Source organism: Merops nubicus, unplaced genomic scaffold (genome assembly GCF_000691845.1).
Source record: "Merops nubicus isolate BGI_N331 unplaced genomic scaffold, ASM69184v1 scaffold5417, whole genome shotgun sequence".
In the NCBI taxonomy this organism is placed as follows: domain Eukaryota; kingdom Metazoa; phylum Chordata; class Aves; order Coraciiformes; family Meropidae; genus Merops; species Merops nubicus.
The window spans coordinates 28,001-41,678 of NW_008620853.1; the positions used below are offsets into that span (position 1 = coordinate 28,001).

General features: G+C 39.9%; 1 protein-coding gene across 1 annotated transcript in view; it reads left to right on the plus strand.

The window, feature by feature from the left end:
- LOC103776704 (inorganic pyrophosphatase 2, mitochondrial-like) overlaps positions 1 to 10,259 on the plus strand; it is a gene marked incomplete at its 5' end in the record, with an annotated part of 36,523 nt that extends 26,264 nt beyond the window's left edge. Inside the window, 4 exons of the mRNA XM_008944226.1 lie at positions 433 to 518; positions 2,019 to 2,088; positions 9,028 to 9,067; positions 10,084 to 10,259. Of these exons, the coding sequence (XP_008942474.1) occupies positions 433 to 518; positions 2,019 to 2,088; positions 9,028 to 9,067; positions 10,084 to 10,112 (225 nt within the window). The remainder of the gene's footprint in view (positions 1 to 432; positions 519 to 2,018; positions 2,089 to 9,027; positions 9,068 to 10,083) is intronic.
- Between the last annotated feature and the right edge of the window lie 3,419 nt (positions 10,260 to 13,678).

The following is a 13,678-nucleotide window of genomic DNA, read 5'->3' on the forward strand; positions in this document are numbered from 1 at the left end:
CAAAGTAAATGCAAATTTTGCCACTAGAAGGAAAAGCCTAACTCTGATCCTGATGTGCACATGTAACAGAGGAATCATAGCTTGTGCACTTTGTCCCATTTAGGACCTGGTACTGTTCTTTCCAGCTGTAGGTGTCTGCTTAGCATCTAGTGCTGACTTCATTTTTTTTGTTGCTGTTTTGTGCAGCCTTAGTGTCTTCTGGCTGTGAACAGAGGGAGAGTCCTGAATGTGTTGCTGGTATATTTAACAGATAGTGAAGTTTGTTTCTTTTCATAAAAAGGGTGTTATGTTTTCCAGAAATTTATTGAGGCCTTGAAGGAGGCCTCTGAATATAACACCTGAAACTGTGTTTTAATAAAACATTATATAAAACTATTTCTGCAGCTTTTTTTCTGTATTTTAATTCACACAACTTCTCCTTGATGTAAATAGGATTTTGCTGTTGAAATTATTAAATCTACCCATGAATACTGGAAAGCTTTGCTGCATAAAAAAGCTGATGGAGGCACTATTAAGTGGTAAGTATCTAGTCACATCTTTTCCTCTCTGTGTTGTGCTGTGCTGGTGGTATTCAACATGTGGCTGCTGTGGATGCACTGCTTAGATTCTTTTACTTTAGGACGGGAATTATCATGGTTTTGATTGCTAATAATTGGTAGTAGACTATGAAGTACTTGTATGATGATGACTTACTGGTAAATGGTTCCAAAAATATATTGGTTATATAAAAGTGACATAGAGTACTTCAGCGTTTGAGAAATGGCCCCAGAGTGGTTCTTTGGGATGATTTTGAGAGAATCTTGGTATCCCGTGCAAATCCTCGTGTTTCTATTTATTCCATCCTTCAGTGCTGCTTTGCTGTCTTGAAAAATTCTTTTGCAGCTTACCATTCTATATTTTTTAATTGTTCTCTGTAACAACATTGTCAAATTATTGTTCTTTACTAGCCTTTGGCCTCATGTAAATGAAAATGGACTTTATTAAGTTCTCTGGACTGGCTTGCATTGGCAGTACTGGCACCAAAGGCCATGAGGAGCAGGCAGGTGTCTTTGCCTGGTGCTTTCCAAGGGCTGTAGATTGGCATTAGCTAAACCAGAAGGCAAAGGCTGTGGGGGGAGCTGTACTCATAGTCAGTCATCTTCTGCTTTACTGGGAAAATATGGCTTTCTCTCCTTTTTGGAGCTAACTGAACACCTTAGCAGTTGAACAGGTTGGTGGTTCTACTTTAGCATGACAAGAGTACTGTTGGATAATACTCAGATTTTGGTCTTGATTGTTTCAGAGGCACTTTGAGCTTTATGTTGATGAAATTAAAAAATAATTGAAATTGCAGGCCTGCTTTGAGGAATTGAACTTTTTGCCATTTACTGTGTAGGACCTTAAAAACTCATGACTAAAGCTACTTCTGGTGCAGACCGATATGTATTCAACAGGGGAACGTCTCTGCACAGTATGTGGGCCCAGAGTTTGTCTGCACTCTGGCAGCAGTACAGCTATCGGCTGCTTTTACGTAGGAGTGTAATTTTGACTGGTTTTTCCTCCTCCTTGTTAGATACTGCAGGCAGGTTACTGCAAACCCAGGGTGGCCTGCTACGGAATCTGGCCATCCTTCAGGGCACAGTAGATAGGAGGATGTTCACACCATCTGTGCTAGCCATCTAGGTGTTCCTTAGCTCCCTCAGGAAGTCCCAGATTATCTCTGCTGACATTTTGGAGGATTTTGTTTCTTAACCGTGATCCTCTGAACTGTACCCAACTTTGCTGCCAGAAGCACTGTGAGCAGTGCTTGTGTTAATACAGACTGTACAGCCTAAGCCCCCTCAAATCCAAAGACACAAAGAGCACCCCTCCACACCCCTGTTCCCTTCCAGCATTACTGGTTACTTCGTGGTTTTGACTTCCTCATTTCTCACAGATAGGCGTTTCTGAGCTCTGTATACAAAGGTGGGTTTTTTCCATAGGTGCCGAATTGCGTGTCTTGTTTCCACTGGTCGCTAACATATGTTTTTCTTTTTCAGCACAAATGTGCTGGTGACTGGCAGCCCATTTTGTTGCAGTGAGGAGGATGCTCGATCAATTGTGCAGTCGGTAAGGATAATGATTACTTTTTTTTTCCCAACACTCTTTTTTTATTAATAGGAAAAGATGATTCAGGGCTCCAAAACTGAAATAAATTACCTAAACTGAAATGGTCCTTAAACAAAAATTTAAGGCATAAAATAAAAGGAAGAGCACCAAGGTTGCAGGGAAGAAGTGAGCGTTATAATTTAAACCTTTCCTAGCAGTGGTCTAGTTGTGCTTTCTGGCAGGTTCATTGCTGTTCTGGTGTGAGTTGTTTTTGTATTATTTTTTTTTTTCTCTCCCACTACAGTACTGTTCCGTCTGCTGCTGAATAGCAAGATGGACTGCTATTTGTATCTAGCCTGCTGTCTTCTCTGTGTCCCCTGTTGCCATGAGTTACCACCCAGTGTTAGAACTCATTGACTAGCTGACTGTAGTCCCTAATCACTAAAGGGATCCTTTGTTTGTCTGCTTGCATAATTAAATGCATTGCTGTAGGAAGGGGGATGCTTTTTTGTATTTTTCTTAAAGAATGCCTGTCATATTCTGAAAATTAACATAAAATTAAAACATACAGGTTTCCCATTCAGGCAAGAAAAATATCCTGCAGGTCTGATGCTTTCATGTGCAAATGATAGTGGGAGTGAGTTTCTTCCATTTTAAAAATGGAAGAAAAATTAGACAAAGTTACCAGAAATGACATGGAGAAAAGTACCCTCAAGTATTACTTTTTTGAATCTTTTTACTTTTTTTTTTTAAATGTAAGCCATGATTGTGCTCATGATGCCGTGAGTGTCAGAGTGCCAGTGCCTTGCCTCAGTAGCCATAGTAATTGTACAAGTTCAGGTATCAAAGGAGACACCATCCATTGCCCGAGCAGCTAACGTTCACACAGGATTTCTGGTGAGGATGTGTTGTCCCGAGTGGTGTTTTGTCGCAAGAAAATAAGGCTGTTGGTTGCAAAGAAAGTTTTAAGTCATAAAAAAGTGTCAAACCTGACTTTTTTTCCTATTCAAGTTTCTTGTTTTCAGCACTTCTTTAAAAGTACCTTTATGGTTGCACTAGTGAACGTTAATTAATGGGACTGTAACTTTTAAATGAAAGGAAAACTTTTTTGAATACAAATACATTTTTAGACATGTCAGTCACAGCTATAAGCAAGTATTTACCTCTATACTTTCAAATTTACGATAACTTCTAGCGAGTGTTTAAACACAACTAAAATTTCACGTTCAAACATATTTGGACAGTGACAAACCTGCAAAAGAATATTTCCTTTTGTGTTCTGTGCCGTTGTACTTTAAAGCATGGAGGGGAAATAATTACCTGTTTAAATCAGCAGCGTCTGTTATTTTAAAAAACAGCAGCGTCTCTTATCTCTTAAAAAGGGGAAAAAAAATTATTTATTATTGAGGGGAAGGTTTAGTAAAACCAGTTCATAAAATGGGTACCTTGTATCACACTTTCATGCCTTTTTTATTATAAACACTTGCCTTCTTATCAAGTATTATCACTTCCTGGGTTTTTTGTGCCTCACATCATTTTCTCTAAGTGATACTGGTTTTGTGAAGCTGTGATCACATACTCCTTTGTATCATTGTGTTTCAGTTCAGTCTCAATATGTTTGTGTCTTTGTAGGGTGCTGTCTCTGGGTACTTTTCAGACAGAGAAATCCAGTACTCTTTCAAATACTGTTCATCCTGCATGCAACTTCCAATTGATAATAACTAAAAAAATTTAAATGCTCTTGAAGTATAAATAGTGGATCCTCAAACTCTGAATATAAGCAGAGAGGTTGACTTGCATATTTTAAGCAGGTATTTTTTTGTCTAGTACACTATACTGCCCACTTTGGTTGTCAGGCATTCATCTCTTTCAAACTGAAGTGAAAGTACGTGAGTGTTGGCTGCAGAATTTTAATGCCTGTGGTAATTTTAAATGAAAGTGGCCTGTGTCTGTCTGTCTGGGGTTTTTTCATTCGTGTGGTTTTAGTTTTCTGGTTTTGTTTTTTTCTTTTTTAAACTAGAAGCAGATATGTTTTTCTTCTAACTCATGTCCATCTATTAACTTCTGGGTAGAAGCAGAAGAATGGAAGCTGAGATAGAGATTTTGTATGCAAGTACAGTGAGAAACATATTTCAGCTACTACAGAATTTCTGAGCTACTTATGCAGTGAGAGCTGGTTCCCTGCAGAGCTGTTTCCTTGGTCAGACTCCAGTTACAGAATTTTTGAGTGGGTGATAATTGCCTTAAATTGAGTATATTAGATTCTCAAAAAAAAACCCTCAGAAAACCCAAACAAACAATCAAAAACCTGAAAACCCCACAAAAACCCCAAAAGCAACACTTGCTGTTGTTACAAACTCACTTCTATGATAAACAAGAGAACTATAACTAAGGATGAAATGGAAAACAAACAGATCCTTACCTAATGATGAATTGTGTACTAGTCAGTATGTCATACAGATTTTGACTGGGTAATTCCCAAGATAGTCCCGTTGATTTCATTAGGATTTATCATGCTATTATTTGACTTTTCATTATTTTACAGATATGGGGCTAGAATGGCTTGTCTGTGTTGGGAAATTTCCACTCCACTCAGTTTCTAGGTGGTGGGCACGTGTGCTGTCACCTGTACTGGTGGCAAATTAGGAACAATTCTACAGCCGATGAAGTTGCTCTATTCAGTCAATTCCAAAGAGATGGGGAATAATCTTTGCATATGGGAACACATACTGAATATTTGAACCAGAAGAAATTACACCAGCCCCCTGCAACTACAAACCCTAGGTGGTGAAAATTTCTAGTGTTCTCTAGCCTTTGAAAATTGTTCCATCTCTTTCTCAGCTCCAGTGTTTAGTATATGTTGAAAACTAAACTCAGGAGAAATAGAGCTTTGTAGCTGGATGTGTTAGTGCTAAGAGGTACTGTTTATTTCAGGCTTTTAAGTGTTGCCATCTGTAAAACTGACCAGGACAGCCAAACCTTTGTTTAACATTAATTCTGGAAACTACTTGGTCTGTGAAGAAGCTGCTGAGGGCTTTGCAAATTGGAAAATCTCCAGGACAGTCTATATATAGTTCGTAGAGAGTGTTTCTCAGATTTACCACATAATTCTTCCCTTATAATACTCGAGAGTGAACTAGGAAAGCTTTGCTAGATGAGGTCTCTTTTTTATAAAATGCAGAATGGTATCTTACGGAGGAAAATATTTGGCTTTTCCTAGTAATGCAAAAATTCTCCAGCAAAATTTGAATCTGTATACTTACTAATGTATTTCAAGTAATTCAGATCTAAGCAGGAAAGTCTGAACTCTCTTTCTCCATACATGTTTTCTGTGAAGGACATTTCCATTTCTGATTCTACTAAGTCCCAAATTTCTGTTCAGTGGCCAGCTGTGAAACAAAAGATTGGTGGGGTTTTTGATCTTAGTTTGTTTGGGGCGGGTGTTGGTTGGGTGTTAGGTTATTTATTTATTTATTTAACCTGTATTCCAAATGAAAAGGTTGTGTGATGAAGAGATTCCTGGTTCTATAGGATGAGGGTTTGATCTGTTCCTGGTGGGAAGGTGCGGAACCCTTATCTCAAACTTTCTAAGCAATTATCACAGAAGTGGCAGGCACCTCCTAATACATGGTGACCACTGGTTTCTCATTGCCTTGTAAGATAAAGCTTTGGTTTTACTGGAAGGAGAGGGGATGGTCTGGTGTTAAGGCCTGAAAGATGTTTTCCATAGAGCACAAGAGCTCTCGATCTCCATTTGTAAGAAGTCAGTCAAGAAAGGCAAGAAACTGACATGAATGAGTCAGACCTGCTGGTCAAAATGAAAGGGCAAGAGGGAAATGCAGGAAGCTGGAAGCAGGCTCAGGTATCCTAGGAAGAGTATAGGGATGTTGCCTAGTTTTATAGGGACAGGGTCAGGAAGGCCAAGGCACAACTGGAGCTGAACTTGGCAAGGGATGCAAAGAATGATAAGAAGGGCTTCTACAAGTATGTGAGCCAGAAAAAGGTAGGTCAAAGAAAGCATGTGTTGTCATCCCCCCGTTACGATGAGCACAACTGGCAAACTGGTAACAATGGCTGAAGAGAAGGATGAAGGACTCAACAACTTCCTTAATTCAGTCTTCACTGGCAAGCTTTCTTCCCACACCTCTTGAGCAGATGGACATTAAGCATGAACTTGAGGGAGTGAAGTCCCTCCCAGTGTAAGAGAAGTGTAAGATCAGGTTCGTGACTGTCTGAGAAACCTGAATGTATGTAAGTGTATAGGAGCCGATGAGATGCACCCCAGAGTCCTGAGGGAGTTGGCTGGTGTAGTTGCCAAGCCACTCTCCATGTTTGAAAAGTCCTGGCAGTCAGGTAAAGTCCCTGGTGGCTGGAAAAAGGGAAACATTGCACCCATTTTTAACAAGGGTAGAAAGGAGGACACTGGGAACTACCAACCTGTCAGCCTCGCCTCTGTGCCTGGGAAGATCATGGAACAGATCCTCCAAGAAGCTATACTAAGGCACATGGAGGACAGGGAAGTGGTTTGAGACAGCCAGCATGGCTTTACCAATGGCAAGTCCTGCCTGACCAACCTAGTGGCCTTCTGTGATGGAATGACTATTATCAGTGAATGAGGGAATAGCTATGGATGTCAACTGTGTGGACATCTGTAAGACCTTTGACATGGTCCCCCACAACATCCTTCTGTCTGAACTGGAGAGATACAGATTTGATGGGTAGACTATTCAGTGGATGGAGGAATTAGTTGGATGGTCACATCCAGAGAGTAGTAGTCAACAGTTCAATGTCCAGATAGAGATCAGTGAAGAGTGGTGCCCCTCAGGGGTCTGTACTGGGACCAGTACTCGTTAGTATCTTCATCAGTGATATATAGAGTGGGATTCAGTGCATGCTTAGCAAGTTTGCAGATAACACCAAGCTGAGTGGTGTGGTCAACACACTGGAGGGAAGGGATGCCATCCAGAGGGCCCTGGAGAAGCTTGAGAAGTGGGCTCATGTGAACCTCATAAATCTCAGCAACGCCAGGTACAAGGTCCTGCACCTGGGTCAGGGCAACAGGCTGGAGGATGAAGGGATTGAGAGCAGCTCTGCAGAGAAGGAATTGGGGGTATTGGTGAATGAAAAACTAAGCATGAGCTGGCAATGATTCTGCCCCTTTACTTTTCTCTGGTGAGATCCCACCTGTGGTGCGGTGTCCAGCTCTGGAGCCCTCAAGTGTAGAAAAGACATGGACCTGTTGGAGCTGGTCCAGATGAGGGCCACAGAAATGATCAGAAGGCTGGAACACCTCTGCTACAAAGAAAGGCTGAGAGTGTTTGCATTGTTCAGCCTGGAGAAGAGAAAGCTTTGGGGAGACCTTGTTGTGGCCTTTCAGTACTGGGAAGGGGCTTATAAGAAAGATGAGGAGAAACTTTTTAGCAGGGCCAGTTGCTACAGGACAAGGGGTAATGGTTTTAAACTAAAAGAGGGTAAAATTAGACTTGTTATAAGGAAGAAGTTTTTTATGATGAGGGTGGTGAAACACCTAAACAGGTTGACCAGAGAGGTGTAGATGTGCCACATCCCTGAAAGCATTTAAGGTCAGGTTGGACTGGGCTCTGAGCAACCTGATAGAGTTGAGGATGTGGCTACTCATTGCAAAGGTGTTGGACTAGGTGACCTTTAAAGGACCCTTCCAACCCAAACTATGATTGATTCTAAGACCTGGATTACATTTATCATACTGGCACATCCTTTCAGACCAGGTGCATAACCACTGCAGTGCAGTCTCTGGGTCAAATGGCAAAAAGAATACTGTTTTTTCACTTCCCTCCTCACAGGCTTTGACTTCTCTTGGCCTTTTTGGATTTTTTTTTTCCAGTGGATCAAGCCCCATGCCTGCTCGGAGGCAGGCAGGCTGGCTCCTGAGGGAGTTTCACAGCAGCACAGCTCAGTCCGAGTGCTGCACTATGCTGAGCCCATCTGTGTGGCGTTTGGGCCAGTTCACCTGCCTGCAGGGTGCTGCAGAGTTTTTATTAATGTCTTCATGTGCCGTTAAGTAGTGGCAGGAGGTTATCCTCCAGGAATTGTCTTCTTGGTTAAGTGTAGTTGGAGTGGGCTTGTGTCATGACAAAGGCCAACATCCACATACGTGGAATTTGCACTTGATTTGTGTCTGTGAGTGACCGTGGCAGGATTCTTTGGGCTGGGCCGCTCTCTGCTTCTTTCCTATCAGTTATGTGAGCTGGAAAACTTGTGTAGATGTTTGCAAGGAGCTGATGGAAGGGCAGTGGAGTTGCTGTGCAAGTAACTAGTGTCCTCATCGTGAGGCAGGTTGCTTCCAGCTGGTGTTAAAATTGGCTTTAATTTTGTCGTCTAAGGAACAGGACAGGACATGCTGTGTAACACTGCAGTTGTGTGTCCTGCTTTGAAATGGACTCAGGCCTATGTTCTGAAAAGATTTGTCACTCCCCACAGAACTGAATCCTACTCTGTCAAAATGTGGTTGTAAAATAATTTAATTACAAATGTTTCCATATATGTAATGTAAATAGTGTGTGTCTGTATACCCACCTGTGTACCTTTATGCCGAATCATGTATGGTAATGTATTTGGAAAGGCATTTCTACTCTTCAGTATGCAAACAGAAAATCTTTTTATCCTCAAAGACAAAACAGTAGGAAAATCCCCTTTTCGTGAAGTAAAATGTTAATCTGTCAGTCATTACTAGTGGGTGTGTTTTATAATTTATGAGCAACCAAGAAATGTATATAGTAATTACAAGGGGGAAAAAAAGGGAAAGTCTGTAAGGTAAAACATTGTCCTTTGGGGACAATATAAAGTCCTGCTTTTATTAGTATCTCTTGACTTCAGCAGTAAAATTGCTTTGAGTTTGAGTGCTACCTGTGAGACTAGCTAAAACGCTGATATGTTGATTTGTTTTTTCATTTTGGTTGGTCGTTTTTTTTTTTTTTTTAGGCACCAGTGCCTGTGCACGGAGACTCCGTTTCCCCAGAAGGTAAGTTTTTCCCCAAATGCCATGCTGTTTCTTTGTTTGCTTTAAAAATTGACATTAAAAACAGTTGTGTTGAAAAAAGGTGGCTTTGTGCACATGAGGGTGATAATATTTACATTCGGTCAGACTGTAATGCATGTCCTCTGTTAAATAGAACATGGGCAGAAATTAGTGGATGGCTTGTGGCAGAACGTTATGTTTGAGTATGAGTGAGAATGTAGTCCACATAAAAAGATGAGAAGACTAAATTTTTCTGTCACTGATCATGGAAAGCAAATCCATGACATTTACCGTTTTTAAGAAGAAAGGTCGCTTTGCCTTAGTGTTTGTCATTCCTCACACTAGCTAACTGATCAAATAGCCCCTTTTCCTAAAAGTGACATAACCATACTTCATTTTCCAGTGTAAGTTCTAAAGACAAAATGCTTTCTTTCACTGTTGTGACTGTTTTTCCTGTTAACAGAACATGTGTTTTTCATCAAGAAATACGAACACATCCTACATTTTCATTTCTAACTATTAAAAAAAAAAATTCTTCTGGCAGAAAGTATAGACATACGTGCGCTTTGAGATGGAGTGAGTTACAGAAACACTAAGAGAAACATAGTCGTGAGTCAAGTTCCAGATAGCTTGCAAAGTAACATCTGTGTAGCCCATATCATGGGAAAGCAAGTTGCATTCTATTTGCCCATATATGGCATGCAAATAAACAGCATTTATTTACTGAAGTATTACATCTCAGACCTCTGACAGACAACTGAACATACTCTGCCTGATCTTTGATTTTTTCCAGGGATGGTCACATCAGTGTTGTAACTTGTTGCAGGATTGTTTCAGCCAAACTGTTAAAAGTGAACAGATGTTATTTTGAGGCCATGCTTTACATAGGCTGGGGGTGGAGCTCACCCAGAAGTACTGTTACTGGAGGGGAGATTGTTGCTTTTTCAGTTGTTCGTCTCTGGGTAGTTGTATGGAACTCATGTAATTCTTGATTTGTATTTTTTGTTTGTTTGTTTTAGTTGATTCCTGGCACTTTTTTCCCAAGTGATCATCAAAGTGTTCTGAAGCTGCATCACCGAATTTTAAAGTTGTCCCTTTTTTGAAGAGAAGCAAATGCAGTAATCATTGGGTTCCTGTTGAGAAAACTTTTCAACTTGTGTAAACCTTCTCTCATGTAAATAAACACTGACATTATGAAATGAATGTTTCCTTCTATGTCTTCCTTTGTGCAGGGTGGAGCAGAGGGGAGAGGAGGACTTGATCGTTTGTTTCTGAATCTCAGAACTCCAGAACTGCTCTTACTAACTCGTGAAGTGTGGTATCAAATGGGATGGGAGATAAGGTGTCTTCAACCTTGTTCTCCACATTTTGGAATGATCCAGCCATCAGGTGCATAGAAGACAGTGTAATTTGTATCTTAGGCTTTGTCTGGCCACCCTGACTGTAACCCTTTTCAAGTAGAAAATAGTCTTTATGCAATAGGCTTAGCAGTTTACTGTGTTCTTTACTACATGACAGTGTGGTGTTCCCCAAGTTGTATTCACTTTTGTACCCAATGGTCTTTGCATGCTTTGCAGAGTTGTGAGCAGAGCGTGCTTGCTTTAAAAAAACAAATGCAGCTTCACTCCAAAGAGTAATCCAGCTAGGAAGGGCTAATGCTATAACAATTGAAGTAAGGATGCACGTGTGCTCTCTGTACTACATCCTGTTTTGCTAACTTGTGTATTTCATCACACAGGAAGGACTTTCCTTATGGAAAGCTTCCATTTTTAGAATTGTGTATGCCTGAAGGCTTTTGACAGTTCCTCATTCAGCAAGATAAGATTAATCAAATGTATAGAACTGAACTTTGCGCTTTCATGGTAAAAATATCTGCCTTTTTTTTCTGCTGCAGGGTAATATCTGGCCTGTCTGTACCCACTGTGTTCATTTAAGAAAAAAAAAAAAGCCAGCTGTTGAGTAGAAAGAGAGGAAATGATAATTTAGACAGACAGCTTTGTCCAGCTTGTTACTGAGACCAAAGGTGAGCAAGCATTCCCTGCTCTGTATGATGGCTGAAACAAAAGGTTAATATTGCTGACACACCATGGAAATGGAAGATAAAGAACTGAAAAAAACTAGGCTGTGACTTGACATAGAGGACTAACTTTTCCTTACAAAGAATAAGTTGTTGTTCAAAGATGAAAGCTTTCTTACCATGTTTCTTTGATTTTAGAAGATGATTTTCCTAATCTAGAGACTTTCCTTTAGATTTTGTCTAGAGTATAATATTAGTCACTTGGGAGATCAGTTTGGGCCTCTGCCACTAGGAGTAGATGGAGTTTTCTCATCTGCATAGAGTTTTGTGCTGTTCTATAGACAGAATTTAGGTGTGGTATGAAAAATGCAACGTAGACCTCAGGTATTAAGGATGACTTTGTTTGTTTGTTTGAGATGTTGTATCGAACATATTTTCACTGCTGATCTCCCGGTCTTTATACTTTAGCATTCTAAGTGTAAGCAGCATTATACCTACAGATATAATGACCTTTTTTTACAAATAGAGTAGATGTTTCCCTGGTGCCTCAGGTTTGTGTGCAGCCCCTCAGTATGAGATTACTCTGTTTAGAGGCGAGCGCTTGTAGAGTGCAGAACAGCTGCTGTATTTGCCCGTACAGTCATCTAGGAGGCTTACTGTTTTGTAAAGTGCTTAGGGACAGCTGGACAATGAAGGGCACTGTGAAAAATCAAATTATCTTCCCTATATAGTAGTCACTGCTGTCCTTATTTAATTTATTTTTTTTTTTCCGAGACGTAGGATGAAACAGTACGCATATGAAAAACAAGTATTGATTGCAAATGTACCCATGCTGAACTATCAAGTAGGTCAGAAGTTATTTCATTTCTACTCAAATAATTTATAACTGTATTGACAGCATGTGGTTAGGAATTCAGAAGGAGAAATAAATTTCTAGATCAAGATTATCCTTTGTGCAAGAGAAAAAGGAATAGTACTTGGGAAAGTTGAAAACTTAAGTGATTGGAAATGCATAATACTATCACAAATTTGGCACTGTTATTTATAATGTGGAGTACATAAACAGATGACACTCTTGTCTTCAGACTACTTTCAACATAGGTTTATGTACATTTTCTAAAGATCTTTCCCAAGTGGGCTAACAAGATGTTCTTATGTGTAACCTTGCTGCTAAAATGGTACTGAATGCTACCAATGTGTGGATTTCAAAAGTGAAGCATAATGGAATAGCTGTGGAGAGAATGTTTGCTAATAAGAGGATTATGGGATGGGACAGAGAAGCTAGAATATATTTTTTTCAGATGTCTGTGCAATAGATACTTTTTAAAAATTATTTTATTTTGGCTTTTTCTGCAGGCTGGTTCTTCTGTTTGTGTTTATATGCCTATATTGTTACATTTAAAATGGATTTAATTGTAGTAGGAAGCCTGGTGTAGCAGTTTTAACTTCTCAGTAGTTTTGTGTAAAGAACTTTTTTCATATTTGATACTAATATTTCCTGGAAAGATGTCTCAAAGAGGAGATATACCTCTCTTCCCCCCCAGATAAATCCATTTAACTGCATTTTCTGTTTTGAATATATAACACACATGTATATGTTTCTTTCAAGGATAACCTTGCATCTAGATTTCATATTTTTGTCTATTTTGGTGAGAAAAGAGAGGTTCTTTCCCCATACTCAACCCCTGTTGTGATAGTGAAGGTTCTTTTTACACATGTAATTCATTAGCTGCTGCTCAAAATAGTACCTTTTGCTGACATGGAGTTCACATTTTGTTCCCCCTGGTCAAAAATGGCATCTGAGTTTTACTTTGGTGGAAATAATATTCATTATTCTTTTGAGTGTGAAGATAAAAGAATTGTAGAAATAGAAATAGTATGCTATTGTCACTGTTAGGGTGTTATTTTCATGCTGTTAGTAACAACGGACATCCTCTGAAAACCCCCAAAAGGACAGAAACTAATTCTGAAGTGTGTCTGGGAGAACTATTCATAGATGCTATGCAGGGAGTGCCTTACCATAACTTACCTGTGGTTGCCGCTTGCATTAGTGCTTGAGAATCATGGCCTGAGGTAGTCCTGAACTGACCGAAGTAGTATTTTGTGCTTCTCTTTGCTTTTACTGGGATTGAATCTTTTTAATGAATTGTTTTAGCCCAGTTAAAAGGCATAACCAATATTAAGTCAGTAGGGTGCAATATTTTTCCTTCTGCCCTTGCTGTAAAGCTTAAGGTGATTTCAGACCAGGTTTGATAACCTGAGTTCCATCCCCCAAGTACAAGACATCCGGGATTGAGAGAACAAAGAGGTGAAAAATCAGGAGAATAGTGAAGGACTGGAAGACAGATCTAGAAGATTCAGGCAAATAAGAGCAATGAACAGAATATTAAATACGACTGACTGAAGTGCTTTAAAGCATTTTTTTCCTAAATGTTGCAACAACATGTAACTGTGCTGATTTCTTGTGACTGGAGAGGTCAGTAGGATTCATTTGCCGAAGAAGAACAACATTGACCTACCACACAGAAGTGGAATTGCATCTCCACATGCCTGGAAGCAGTATTTAATCTTCAGTCTCCTGAGTGGGAGAAACAATG